This window comes from Lepisosteus oculatus, chromosome 8, assembly GCF_040954835.1.
Source record: "Lepisosteus oculatus isolate fLepOcu1 chromosome 8, fLepOcu1.hap2, whole genome shotgun sequence".
NCBI classification, from domain to species: Eukaryota; Metazoa; Chordata; class Actinopteri; order Semionotiformes; family Lepisosteidae; genus Lepisosteus; species Lepisosteus oculatus.
The window spans coordinates 1,019,925-1,035,134 of NC_090703.1; the positions used below are offsets into that span (position 1 = coordinate 1,019,925).

The following is a 15,210-nucleotide window of genomic DNA, read 5'->3' on the forward strand; positions in this document are numbered from 1 at the left end:
TTCAAGAAATTAACATTACTGCTAATAGATGAGTATCTTCAAATTCATTCTATCACAAGCAGTGATAAATACATGAAAATACAATAACTTGCAATGAATGAACGTGCGATCTTGGTGGTTTAGGACAGGCGTTTTATTTACTAACACCTTTAGAAAAGTGGTGAGGGAAATTAAACGGATTTCAGAATTTGTTTTCCCGAGGTTATTGACTTACTTTTTCAAAATATTTTTTTCTTTTTACCAGGAATAACTTTTTACCAAAATTAGTTTGGAGAACAGGAATAAAAGTGCTTAGTTCCCCAAAAATGGCTGCTGACCACTCACTGATGTCTCTGCTTCGACAAAGGAGCACTCTCCACTCTGTACGGGTGGGAGGGACGGAGTGAGAAACAGAGAGAGAGAAGACAGCAGCAGTGAGATCGCTATCAGCTGAATTCATTACTGTAAACATCTCCCAGGGGTTTCGAGGGGAAAAGGCAAGTCTAACATTGGCAATAAACTATCAGATGTGAAACATTATTACCGGAGCATCGGGCAACAGTCGCAGGGAGCGCACGCATACTGCTTGGGACACACGCACGGAGCAGGAGCAAGAAGTCTAGATAGGCTTTTCCCCTAATGTGATCCTTTAATCTCTTGAAGGAGCACGGAGCGGAGAAGAACTGAGGCAGAGAGTGGTTCCCGTGTTGAAAGGCGGGGGTAAGGCACGGAGTCGGGGCTGAGTGTGGGCTTGTAGAGCCCTCCGCTGGACTGAGCAAGCATGCAGCCTGAGGGACTGGGAGCCGGTGGGCTGCGCGGAGCGACCCCGTCCTCGCAGAACAGAATACCGCTGGAGCGCTGGGATCTGTCAGGCGGCTCCACCGCATGAACTGTCTGCTGACAAGAAGGAAGCCTGCAAAAATCCGGGGAAGTGCACGAAGTGGAAAAGGAAGGGATACAACATGAAGAGGATTAAAGCACCGTTTAGGGTAATTGCTTACTTTAAGGCACAATCACGTATTTGTATAATTATTCCCATTAATTTACTTTTTCTGTATTAAGAGATTGGGATGAGTGGGGGAGGGAAACTGTAAACAAATAAACTTTTTAAAAGGGTACAAAGGACCCTTATATGCATTTGTATATTTATTTAGAGAATAACAAATCTCTGATAAACCAAACTGATAAAGCAGGATTTGTATCACCAACCCAGACTGTACATATTGTGGAAAAACAGGATTTCCTTTGGCTGCATCTTCTATTCTATAAATCTGTGCAGACCTTCGGGGGCATTTTAAAATATCACAAATGCTCACTAAATTATTTTCAACGTGTAACGAGCAGTTGGTTGTGCATTGTTTTAAATATGAATACATTGGATTCATTTATTAAATTAACAGCACAAAAACACCAATTGATCTTCAATATATCTTGAAACGTGAGTTATTAATATTTCAGTGGCATGTTTAAACTGTTTTGTGTTTGTCACAGTAACGTGAAGTATGACACCCAATCACTCTTCGTAATGTGCTGTATCATAATTCTGCGGCTGAAAGAGCTCATTCAAATGAACATCTCTGACTGCGAAGTCTTTAAAATTCACCTGGTGTGCTCCCCGCCATAATATGGTTGATAATCTTTGACTTTTAACTGCATTTTGAATGTTTAATCTATTTTTTAATCCTGTTTCAGTAGCGGGCGTATCAACATGTACATTTAGGTCAAACAGGTACCAGGTGCTAGAAACTAGAAATGAAACGTCTCCAATTTCGAAACTAATAACCTATTGTCACAGAATAGCTTTATAAATTAGAGATAGCATTTGAACAAGAACAAATGCGAATGTACTTGATGCTGAGATTATGATTGATTGAACTGTTTCATGGTATTTATTGACAGTTTTGCAGGTTGACAATATTATCATAATATATTTCCTATTTCCACGGTTATGTTTTTTTATGTTAACAGGGGAAAAAAAAGACTAAATCCTATGATGGTTTTATGTAAAATAATTCAAATTGCACAGTATTATAATTTAAAGACATTGAAATACATCTTGCCTTTTAATATTATGGTGCCATCTTAAACAGTAACTTATACTGTTAAAAAATCAGTAGTCAAGTGTATGAAATGATAAAGAAAGACTCACATATTCATATTTTCAGAGGTTTAATTTGCAGTTCGTTTCACCTATCTCAATATTCCCATTTGTTACATTAAACTCTTGTCATTCCTGTTGTTAAGGGGTCGATACAAGTCCAATTTTAGTATTTATTCAGTTTAAGAAAATAAGATAATACAGTTTAAATAACAACAAAGTTTAAATGTAACAGAAAATGTTTACGTTTGTAAGTTGTAACCTTAAAATTATATTTTTTCCCTCATCTGAGGTGTGATGCTGTAGCCTATAAGACTGTAACATCACCTTTTAAATGTAAATTCTACAATGTGAACTTAGTCTTACAGCCACAGTTTGGAGTGGACTGTTATGCAAGTTTTGAATATTGGGTATTGTAATATTGTGACCTCAGTGCTTATGAAGAAACAATTCATATTGGTGGTAACTGCCTGTGCACTATTAACAGCAGAAATACTTTCTAGTCTTAGTTTAGTTGACTTTTGGTTGTCTATAAAACTAAGCTTTCATTTTGTTAGCAGTTTATAATGAGCTGCCTTCTGCTCACCGGTCTATAAAGTCCAGTCATACTGGAAACTGTTGACTTGGGCACAAAGCAGTGCTATCTGTGTAATTTTGACTTCTCTGTAAGAGTATATGAGTGGAATATGTGTATATTCTACAGTGTTTATTTTTTATGTTATATAATTAACATACTTACAGAAGTCATATGTAAATGATAGTTTGTAGTCATTCGGAAGTGACTTTCTTCTGCATTTCCTCTTTAACATTTTAATCTGCTTCTGGTATTAACGCGTTTTGGAATACTAAAAGAGGACAGCTTGTCTTTGAATGCCATTTAAAAATTAATACCTTATTTAAAATGTTTTGTACTAGAATTTTATTAAAATAATGTTTACAACTACTGTAAATCACAAACAACACTAATGATGATGAAAACCATTTGTTACAATGCTTGTGACAGTAATAGTATTCTAAAGCAGTCAAATGTTAAATTAATTAACCAGTATCTAATAAAAAAAAGTTTTAAACAAGTTCTCATCATCTATATTATCCACTAGATGACTGTTATTGGATTTTGTTTTTAATTTGTATTATTTTGTTTGTCTTAGATAAGTTCCATAATAACTTTAATCCATAAAAACAGTTAGGAGCAGTTTGCTTTATAATTGGCATTATTTTTTATTATTTCACAGGCAGTTTTGTGCTTTAAACCTTTAGAGCTCTGAACTCACAGATATAAAAAAAAATGGTTCCATTTTTTTTTGTATGAAGCCACATATTGTATAAAGCTAATGTAGGTTAACTGGAAAAACCAGCAGGGAAAAAGTGAGGTGAATTCTGTGGAAATAAAACTTTCAGTGAAGATGACATACTCTGTTGATTTCCTTTAATTAATGTCCCTTTTGCTATTATTTCCTGTTGAAAACTTCTCTGCATGTAGCTAGAACACAAATTAGGATAACTACAGTAGAATGTGAGCATTTCTGAAGTCCGAAGCTTTGGAAAACTATTAATCTTATTTTTATTTTATTGAAACAGGTCTCTGGATCCAAATGTCAAGTCCAAAGGAGGCTACTTCTGTCAGAGCGCAGCAGTGTGTGACGAGTGAGTGAGAGAGAGGGAGTCCTGCATGATAAACCTGCTGAGTATTTCCAATGTCTCCCTGTGCTGCATGATTTTAAATTGGCCCTTGCTTGGCTGAAAGCGAAATGTGATGAGCTGCGCTATCATCTGATATCCAAGCATGGATGGAGGCAGCCAGAAGAGCAACGCAAGTTAATGAGACCATTGCTCTTGTATTTGGAGCTTAGGACAAGCAATTATAGAAGGATTACCCCCGACTTCTTCCATATAGCATACTTACCAGCAAAGTAAGCATCCACCCAGGCTTTTAAAGACTTTCTTTACAGTGGATTCTTTTTTTTTACAAAATTGCAAAGTTCCAATTATCTTAAGAAATGGAGTTACATGCTCGATTCTGGAATAAAGACTGGGCTACGTTTCTAAAATCATGGGTAACCATATTACTGGGTCTCCAAGTACAATTTTATAGGGCTGCCTCTTGTCCAGAGGAGTGCCGCTGTGATAAAACCTTTGTTTATTGCAATGAACGGAGTCTGACATCGGTTCCTCTTGGGATACAGGAGGGTTACAAGACACTCTACCTCCACAACAACCAAATCAATAATGCTGGATTCCCTGTTGAGCTGCACAACCTTGCTTCAGTGGAAACAGTGTTCTTATATGGTAACCAGCTTGATGAGTTTCCCCTTAATTTACCCAAAAATGTGCGGGTACTTCACCTGCAGGAAAATAACATCCAAACCATTTCCAAGGCAGCCCTGGCCCAGCTGTCAAAACTGGAAGAGCTGCACCTGGATGATAATTCCATCTCTACTGTTGGAATTGAGGAGGCTGCCTTCCGGGAAGCCGTTAGCCTTAAGCTGTTATTTTTATCAAAAAACCACTTAAGCAGTGTGCCAGTTGGATTGCCGCTGGATCTAGAAGAGCTCCGTCTTGATGAAAACAGAATTGCTCTCATTGCAGAGGAAGTGTTTCAAAATGTCACAAAGCTCAAGCGCTTACTTCTGGATGGGAATCTCCTAACAAATGAAGGAATAGCCAAGGGAACTTTCAAGGCTTTAGTAAATCTCACAGAGCTGTCCATGTCTCGAAACTCTCTTACCACTCCACCCTCTGACCTCCCTGGTGAGTTTTTAGTGAAACTCAACTTGCAGGATAATCAGCTGAATGAGATCCCCGTGACAGCCTTCTCTAACCTGCATCAGCTAGAGAAATTGGATATTTCAAACAACCAGCTGCAGTCCCTGACACAGGGGGTCTTTGATGGCCTTACAAACCTAAGGCAGCTCACTGTTAGAAACAACTTGTGGTACTGTGACTGCAGGATTAGATGGGTAACAGAGTGGTTAAAGTCTCTACCAGCACCTCTTAATGTACGCGGATTTATGTGCCATAAGCCAGATAAGGTCCGTGGCATGGTAATCAGAGAGCTCAATCTCAGTCTGATCCCATGCCCCACAAGCACCACATCTGAGCCACGGCTCACCCGCATACCCACAGAGGCCCCTCCTTCTACACCCCCCACGAGACCAACTGCAACAGCACCAGATCTGTCTCCCACACCTACAACCCCATCTCTGCCCACAGCAGGCGATGAGCAGAGGACTAAGCTCCCTCCCCAGGACCCTCTGCAGATCTCTTTTAGTTTTGTCAATGACACCTGCATTCAGGTAAGCTGGATGTCTGTCTTTTCAGTCACTGCGTACAAGGTGTCTTGGGTTAAAATGGGGCACAGCTTGACAGGAGATGTTGTGCAAGAAAGAATGGTCAGTGGGGAACGACAGAGACTGAGCCTGGTGAACCTGGAGCCTAAATCCACATATCGCATTTGTATAATCCCTTTAGATGCTTTCAATAACTACCACCCTGGAGACGATACAGTATGTTCAGAGGCTACCACCAAACCTGCATCATTTAGCTCTAATAATAAGGCCACTGGCCCAGAGCAGGCCACTCAGCAAAACCCCAGCTCCCCTTTCCTCCTGGCCGGTTTGATAGGAGGGGCGGTGATTGTTGTTCTGATCGTTTTGTTAAGCATATTCTGCTGGCACATGCACAAGAAGGGCAGGTACTCCTCTTCCAAGTGGAAATACAACCGAGGAAGACGAAAAGATGATTACTGTGAAGCAGGGACTAAAAAGGATAATTCCATCCTCGAAATGACTGAAACAAGCTTTCAGATAGTCTCCTTAAATAATGAACAGCTGCTCAAAGGAGATTTCCAGATACAACCAATCTACACCCCAAACGGGGGTGTTGGCTTCAGAGACTGCCAGCTAGGTAATAATAGCATAACATACTGTAAGAGCAATGTCCCAGATGTGGACTGCTGCCATACATGATAGTTTTGAGACCACATTAGGACCTTTGTACTAATAATACAATTGAATACTGTATATAAGCATACAGTATATATTTCCAAGACCTGTCCACTATGTAATTTATACTGTTGGCTATTATGTGGAAATCTGCTATCTTTTTTATTCCTTAGTAAACAAAATGCAAATTGTTTTATAATTTGTTGGTTTTCAAGTTGTATTAAGTACTGTACAGATGAATTTGTACAATCAAGCCTTCTTAGCTTCTTCTTACAGAAGATGTTCTCTTTTAGTTTTAGTATTTACATGATATCGATATTGGGAGACTTTCTTAACCACAGAAGCATAAAATGCGCCTTTTACAGAATAATACTTGGACCTCTTCATGCTACACATGAAAAGAAGTACCTGCTAGATATAAATATTGATGGTTAAACGTAAGAAAAAAATCCTTTCTAGGGGCTAATGGAAAATAAACAGAAAGTAGATCATACACTGCATAAAACATGCCAGTGGTTAAAATCAGAAAAGAAAGAGAACAAAAGTCTGTGATAATATTTCCTGGATCCTTAGTAAATCCATAAGAAAAGGTGTCATAATAATCTTAATCATTCTAAATATTAGAATCCAATAAAATAAACCCGTGTGTATATTTGTATGCCTGTTGGTATTTCATGGACCACTAGATGGCACTGTCAGCAGCATTGTATCAGTCTGTGGCAGAAGGGCTGCTGAGGCAATGTGATAAAGGGGCTTCCTGACTGTTTAGCTGGTTGTCATGTTTGTTAGCTTTCTGAATTTGCTTGGGGAATGTGGTTTTCTGACCTAAAAAATGTCAGAAAAGATCTTGAATGGTGGACTGGTTCAAACAACAGTGAAGGTATGCTCGTCTCACATATAACAAATATTTATTATTATATAATATTCATTTTCAGCTTTTCAGTTTACTGTTTCTATTTTGATTTTTTTTTTCAGTTTCTTGTGAACATAAAAGAAAATTAGCTTTTTTTTTAAAAGAACATTTTGAGTCATGATGTTTCTAAAAGTCTGTTATAATATACACCTTTATGTCAAAATAGTGAGTAGGGTGATTAAGATTATTATCTTGTTGGCTTTATTTTAGCTCAAGCTGTTTAAGATGCCGAAGAAGAGAAATTGTGCTCACATAATGAAACAGTTAATTCAAAAAAGGATAAATGTGGATGCTGTAGGAAAGCTTAAACCCAGAGATACAAGAAGAGACAGGGGCCTTCAGATCAAAAGGGCTGTTCACACTAAGCAGATGTGTTAAAGGTAACAGGTACAGTATAACATAGTATTTGATAGTGGCTGTGATGGATAATATTAATTGTCCACACTTTGGGTGAGGTGGAAGTGATTAATACATGATCAGACTAATAGACAATAGCAGATATTCTTCTAATTATAAAGCTGCATACAACATATCACTTCCTAATTAAGCTCATACATATGTCAATCAAACAAAATGTGTGTGATTGAGAGGAATGCAATTTTACGCAATGACAAGGATACTTTAAATATAGTTCAGGTGGGTAGCTGCGTCAGCATGCGTAGGCTGCAAAGGAACAAGTAATAAGTTTATTCCATGCTGAAAAAAAGAAGAAAGAGAACACAACGTTTCGGCCGTGGAGCCTTCTTCAGGTGTCACCTGAAGAAGGCTCCACGGCCGAAACGTTGTGTTCTCTTTCTTCTTTTTTTCAGCATGGAATAAACCTATTACTTGTTACTTTAAATATAGATGCAAAGATAAAAGTTGCCTAGAGACATTGAGAGATAACAAATGCATTTTTTATGTAAAACTGTATCAGATTTCTACATGTAGGCAGCAATGTAGAATGTGTTTCTTGTTTCCTGAACGTGTATTTTCAGGAAAATACAGAACTTTTTGTCTAACACAAATCTCTAACTTCTGAGACTACAGTTCGATGCATTTAGCATGTTCCATGTAGCCAGGTTTTCTTTAATGTCCACTTTCAGAGAGATTGCTGGCCTAGACAAAGTTTTATTTTGCAAGCCAAACTCAAAGAAAGTTTTCAAGTTTTATAACCTCTAAACTAAATTCAAGTAAAAAATATGCAAATAACATGACAGACTTAAATATATTCAACAAAAGAAAAGTAACACATGCATCAACATCTGTTTTCATTAGTGCCTAGAAATGATGAATACCTTATTTATTTGCCATCTTCATATCTTTACACTGGGACCTTGTAAAATATTATTTCCTGCATGTAAGTACACAGAATGTGATTTAGGAAATGAGGGCAATAGTTCTTCTGTGGTCATCAAAGTGTTTCCAATTTTTCTTCTACTACAGATTACAAAATTTTGCTGGCTACAAACACTGGGATTAATAATCGCATCAGTCTTTGTTTGGTTTAGTGGCACCAAAATTGTTATTGGGCTTCATCTGCAAGCCTCTACAAAATCTGTACCATTAACAATTCATTATTTCCTTTAGACCTGACAACTCAGTTTACAATTAAGAATAATAAAAAAACACTCGTTTTATGCCTAACTACAGTAACAGTGTTTCTGCGCAAGAGCTCTCACATGTAAACAAAATCCAATATTTGAAGAGTGTGTTATATTGGTAAGCAACACTAAATTATTTTCCTTGCCTTTTAAAATACTACCAGATTTTACTTTCAACTGCTGTATACTAACTTAATTTGAAAATAAAAAATAAAACCTCAAATTCAACGAGTTTTAAACAATTGATATTTTATCTAAAAGGCCCTATATTTTTGTATCAGAAGCACAGAATTTACAATTAAATGTTTTGAAAGGATGAATAAGAGAACTGTAAAAATTATATAATCCTGGAAAGAAAAAAAACTTTTGTGTCTATTGAAGTTGAAAACTTGTCTTAAAGTTTCCCTCTAATAACAATAAAAAACAAATCCTCTCTAGTATTGGTACAACAAGGTGAAAAAAAATTCAGGAAAGTTAATAATTTCTAAAAACAATTTAAAAAATGGTAACTCTTTGTATTTCAACAATTATGATAATAACACCCCACTGAAAAGCACAGTAATAACAAAAATAATAATGAAAGTTAGCATTAAAACTTTGTTTAGTATATAGACCGCTCATCTGGTGGATCAGTTTTATAATAACAAAATCTATTCTGCTATTCAGGAACCAAAGGTTTTCTTGTTCTTTTGTTTTTCTCCTATAAACAAAGTTGTTGTTGTATTTTATGTATGTGCCTTGAAATAAAATCACAATGTAAAGTCCTTCAAACCTTTAAATGTTTTTGCACAACATGTATATATAGAAGCGCAGCTTTTTTGAAGACAAAATAAAGAGCAATGGGATTTATTTATTTTTAATTTAATTTACCTTTACCACAGTTTCCTTCAGCTGCAATAAATTGTGTATTAGATTTTTTAAAAATCAGTTTTTGCACTAGTGACAGCCATTCTTCTTGAAACTATGTGAACATAAAAGAGCACTGTACCATTAATGTGACTTCACTGATAGAAAGAACCATGTGAAACATGCAATCATGTACAAACGCTTTTCTTCTTTTCATTTTTTGAGGGTTGATTGCACTATCATGACCACGTGTGTAGTACTCTAACGTTGCACTGGCAGTCTTTCGTCAACAATACTTGTGAACTTCAAAATATCGTGGCAGCTTTAAATCCGAGACAAAATGTGCTGCTGTGGGAAATTTGTTCTCTCAAACAGTATCTATGTATCTTGCATTGTTCCCACGATAACAAAGGTGAAGGCAAGCCTTCCTGACCCTGTCTCAGCCATGGCAACCTCTCAGGTTACTGCATTTCATGTCTGGAGCTTTACTTGGTGGTACTGCAAAATGGACTGTGTGAAATGCTCACCAGTATTTTACATTTCAAAGACAATTTGACTGGCAAGTACAAAACATGTTCATAACTACCACCTGAGCAGGGATTATATTTTAAATTCTATGAATAATATCAAGCTAGTAGATCTCTATAGATACAATTCTGATAATTTGAGACATTATTCGGTGCGATATTAATGTTTTCACAGGTTTTTAAAGATGCTGAGAGTGAGAATGCTTGATGTGGAAAAATACTCAAGTAATACTTATGAAGAAAGTAAATGTCAAGGTCTGATTTCTGAGTATTTGAATTTAAAATGTTTGATAATTACATTTTACATATTTTTACAGTATGTAAAGATGGTAATATACCAAATAACTGATAGAATAAAGAAAAAATTAATCATCCAATAGGTAATGTTCTGAAACATTGTTTTAATTAGAAGAATGTTATCTAAAAACCAGGTTGAAAACACAAATAGCACAAACAGCAAATTTCCCCAAGTGCAAAGCAGACTATTCTCTTGCACATAGTGTATGGCATATTTGCACTTCAAAGCTGACTGTGTCCTTGCATTAGAAAAAAAAACATTAGATTGTTTCCTCTGTGTTTATCAATACACAACATTATATGTCCCGGTATTGATTAAGTTTATATACATTTCTATTGTTTTTTTGGTGTCATATTTTCAGAGGAATCAGTAATAAAAGAACTAAAAACGCCCTTTCAGCTCACCTTTTATTCACATGCATCATTGACCAAATGAAACTGATCAATCCTCACACAAATACAGGACGTTTCCAGCTGCCAGGCTGCATTAAACTGACCCTTCACGGGAGGAGGCCAGCAAAGCCTTATTTAGACAAATTTACTGGAAGCATGAAGTTGATCATCCATACTAGTGCAAAATAAAATAAAAAACTGTAAAATCGTGTTCTTGAAAGTATAGTATTTGATTCCAGCCTAACACTGGATAAACATGTTCATTTTGTGACAGTGAAAGGATATGAATATGAATCCTATATTGAGATCTGGACTTTAATATTAACATTAACACAGTCATGGGCATACAGTAGGTCTTCCAAGTTCAGAGAAAACTGCAGAGGGAGAGAGGAACTTAAACCTTAGAGCTCTTAGGAATAAGACAAGCACCCTTCTACTTCTCTTAAAAAAGTTTATTTTTTTTAAACCATGAGAAAACCAGTCAAGTATAAATATATACAGAGATATACAATTAAACTTTCACCATGTACCTGAAATTATTTCTGGATGCTTTACAGTAATACCAAATTATTTCATAATAATATCTTTGTTAAATGCGGCACTCTTCATAAATGCGCATAGATATGCTTATTAAGATAATGAAAGGGAATGATAATCTCTGCAGTTGAACTATGGCATGTAGAAGTGAAGATTTTATATTAGAATTCAACTCTCGCCTCATGTTAAAAGACATCCACATTTGGCTGTTCTTTGATTCAGTTTTTTGTGGTAGCATCGATATAGTGGAATGGTACCATTCTTTATAACTATTAGAAAAGCCATTTTTAATATGTAGATGTGTGGCTATTTTCTTAAACTGGTATTGAACATCACAGCAAGAGTGTCAAATAAGCACATGCTACACTGAGAAATGGAGCTTTTTTTACCTACTGTATTTCTGGTGAACATATGTTCATGCTATTATGCCATCATATTAACACCTTTGGCAGAACTTTATTAAAATGCAAGGGATATATCTTTCAACATTAAAATATTATTAAAATTGCGTCACTTCTTCTCTCTTTATAATTGCTTGAAAGCAACAAAAGGTTTAAATGTGTATTTGCAATACGTGTGGCAGAAATCTGTGCTCTCTGGGCATGATGAAGGCATGTACTGTATTCTTAAAAAATCTGATCTTTAATTCAATCTTTAAATCTGTAATTTGAACCTTAAAAACCAGGCATACTGTATAACACAGGAGAGCAAATCTGAATAATTCTGCAGCACTGAATCAGAATTATCCTGACCCTGCTTTGTTTTCAATAACGTCTGGCATCATTATAGTAATAGCAACAACAGTAATTATAATACATTTATTTAGCAATACTTTTCAAGAGATTCCACAGTACTAAGCAATTAAGTGTTATTATTAAGCATTTTGTGAAGTGGTCTGACATAGACTCATAGCTTTTAGGGATCATTTTTAATATATACAGTAGGAGGTTATGGAAATATTGTCCATCTATTTTCCCAAGGCTGTAGACTAATTATTAAATAACCACTGTGGTGTATTGATTTTGGCTGATTACTTTGTATCCTGAAAAATGAGCCCATACACATGTAATGATATTTCATAAGACCCAACCAGCCCTCTACTACTAGGCAAATCAAATCAAAATAGGAATTAATGGAGACAATGTCTGCAGCTTACAGTACTGCGTCTTCATGGCCTTCCTTATGATTAAATAAAAATGCTAACAGAATAAGTGTGTAATGATGAAAAATAGATTGGGATAAAAAAAAGAATAACTCACTGCTGTCTCCCCTCATCCCTGAAGCCACTCACATTACAACACTATTGTTGTTCTGTTTCTGTTTTTCAACTTTCTGGATACTGAGAAATAATTACATTTTGATATAATACTATCAATTTCAATTACATACAGCAAAACAACTGTCTTTTTTTTAAAAAAAAAGCACCTACAGTACATGATGTGTTCAAAGCCTACCATAAGCAACACCTGGAGACTAATGTTTGAGAGTTTTGTTAAATTAAGGAAAATGAATACAAACATGATTGTTCATATTTATGTAGCCAATCCTCAGTGAAAAACACTATGACTTAGTCTAGTTTTTATCATCATGTACACTGTAGATGTGTATTCCTCTAACACTGACATAAACTTTCAGCGGTAGCAAATCTCTATTTAAACTCCTTAGAGATTTGATCCAATAGAGCTGCATCTTGTTCAAGCAGGCTTTTGATCAGAGATGTCTTTTTTGATGCTGATACATTTGTTGTTTGTGTTTTTACAGCATTTACAGACACTGATCTATTTTAAAGGCTCTCCTACAGCTGCAGGTGTTTTGTACTGATTTTTGTGAAGGATTTCATATTACTCATTTTACAGTCATTTTAACAATTTTACCCCAACAGTAACCCCAAATACACTTCCTGCAAGCCTCATCCTTGTTGAAATGTAATATATGCTCATAATCCCTTAAAATAATGATTTTCTTCTTCTACAGTTCAAAGATGTTGAAGATAACATCAGTCTATATATATAAATCTTGACATCCTAATATAAAACAAAAATATATAGCTGTATGTCTCAGTACTTATCCAGAAATAAGAAAGATTGCTACAAGTTTATGGAGTTGATGTACTGCTGTTCCAAAGTCTTAAATATCTTTAAAATAATCAGGTGTTACATTAGATATATGTTATGAGAATTGATAACTTGCTCAAAAACTCCACTAATGTTTTCTGCTTTTGTAACAATTTTAACTGTTGTTAATAGAGCTTATTTTCCTTAAGCAGAAACCAAGCTTGTTGTTTAGCAATACATAACTCACATGGATCAGAATCTTCAAAAATGTGATCCTTGTAACTCAAGGTAAATTGTACATGAGCAGCCAACATGAAGTATTGTAATAGCTAGTCCATCACATTTACAGTAACAAACAAATCTAATTGATTCGGGTGTTCTTGTCATTAACATAATTTGTTCCTCTCATCACATCCATAAAGGTACTGTTAAAAGCTTTTTTTGTCCTACAAAGGTATTATTAAGAATTTATAAGGTTGAGGCTTTTATCCAAATTGATTACAGAGATTATAATTACCCATGTTTTTAGAACAACGCACAATGTCTAAGACTTTTGCACAGTAATAGTATATATAATAAAACAAAAAAGAAAGGCAACAGTTGGGTCTAATGGATCAAAGGAAATTTTATTAATAAATACTAAACCACATCATAGACAATTTGAACAAAGTTGCAGATCACAAAATAGTATGTTTTCAGTATGTTATAAAGTACAGTAAGTATCAGGAATTACTATCCTAAGTGTGAATACTGGCAGCTGACACATACACCTGATCAGCCTCTGGACAGACTGCTGTGGGCTGCCCCAGCCATCTTCCTGTGCAGCTGCAGTCAACTGGTGAATCTGGCTGGTCACAGGTGTCTTGCTGCTTGTTGTCACACCCGCTGCTAATCGGAATTCTCCACACAAACGGTCTCACCCCAATCAAGCACCAGCCGGATGCAATCCCCACCGATGCCGCCGATCTATCCCCTCATCCAATCAGAGCGCCTCACTTGTTAACACTCCCTCTACTTCCAAACATACTTTGGAAGTAGAGTTCAGCCTTCTCCGTTTCACTGAACATTGCTTGGTATTGTTAGCTTCCTCAGAATTACTTGCCCTGCATTTATAACTACTTGTTCTTGTTTTTGGATATTCAAACCCGGAACTCACCTTTGACCTTGATCTTGCCTAGCATTTTGGATTTGTCTGCCTTCTCCTCCTGGATTATCTTTGGTATCGAACCCGGAACTCCACCTTACATTTTGGATTTACCTATAGTCTCTCCTGACTCTCCTCCACAACTCCGCATAGGGGTTACACTGGTATTGAGAGCTGGTCTCACAGATGTTCTACTCAACAGAAAAGGCAGGCAATAGAAAGACCTTGACTCTTTTCTTACAGTTACACTGCTGTAATCGAAAACAAACTCTTACCTGAGGGACTTTCTAATTTATCTCTGAGCAGCAAGTTCCTCTATCTGCACTAAAGGGATTTTGTGTAAAGGAAATGCTCGTCACTTCATCCCACTTCCAGTTCCTCAGTAGCTGACTAGAACATACTGTAACATTGGTCAAAATGTTCACCATACATCTTGAAACATATTGTCATTTCTGTCAAAGGCAAAACATTTTGCACGCCCCACTTTTCATTTTTTTATTAGTTAAAAAAGTTTCAAAAATCCAATAGATTTCGTTCCACTTCACAATTGTGTCCCACTTGTTGGTGATTCTTCACATAAAATAAAAAATTGATATCTTTATGTTTGAAGCCTGAAATGTGGCAAAAGGTTGAAAAGTTCAAGGGGGCCGAATACTTTCGCAAGGCACTGTATATGAAATCACATGACTTGAGTTCAGAATTTTGTTAATCCAATGAGAAATACTTTTTAAAACAATAAACCTGCTGTGTGTTCTCACAATTGAAAAAAAAAAGTGATACATAAAATGAAAATTATTGGCCTACTTTTTTACTTCTACAAAGAGGGGGCATCATTGAGCAGTGAAATGTAGGTCATTATTGGCCACTGGGCAAGTGAGAGACTTTTAAAACAAGA

The 15,210-nt window shown here is 36.0% G+C and overlaps 1 protein-coding gene across 1 annotated transcript in view; it reads left to right on the forward strand.

Annotated features, from left to right (window-relative positions):
* The window catches only part of si:dkey-87k14.1 (leucine-rich repeat transmembrane protein FLRT2), a 33,494-nt gene extending 25,865 nt beyond the window's left edge, over positions 1–7,629 (forward strand). Inside the window, exons 2-3 of the mRNA XM_015350071.2 lie at positions 643–968; positions 3,659–7,629. Of these exons, the coding sequence (XP_015205557.1) occupies positions 4,078–6,045 (1,968 nt within the window). The 5' untranslated portion in view covers positions 643–968; positions 3,659–4,077 and the 3' untranslated portion in view covers positions 6,046–7,629. The remainder of the gene's footprint in view (positions 1–642; positions 969–3,658) is intronic.
* Positions 7,630–15,210: the final 7,581 nt, after the last annotated feature.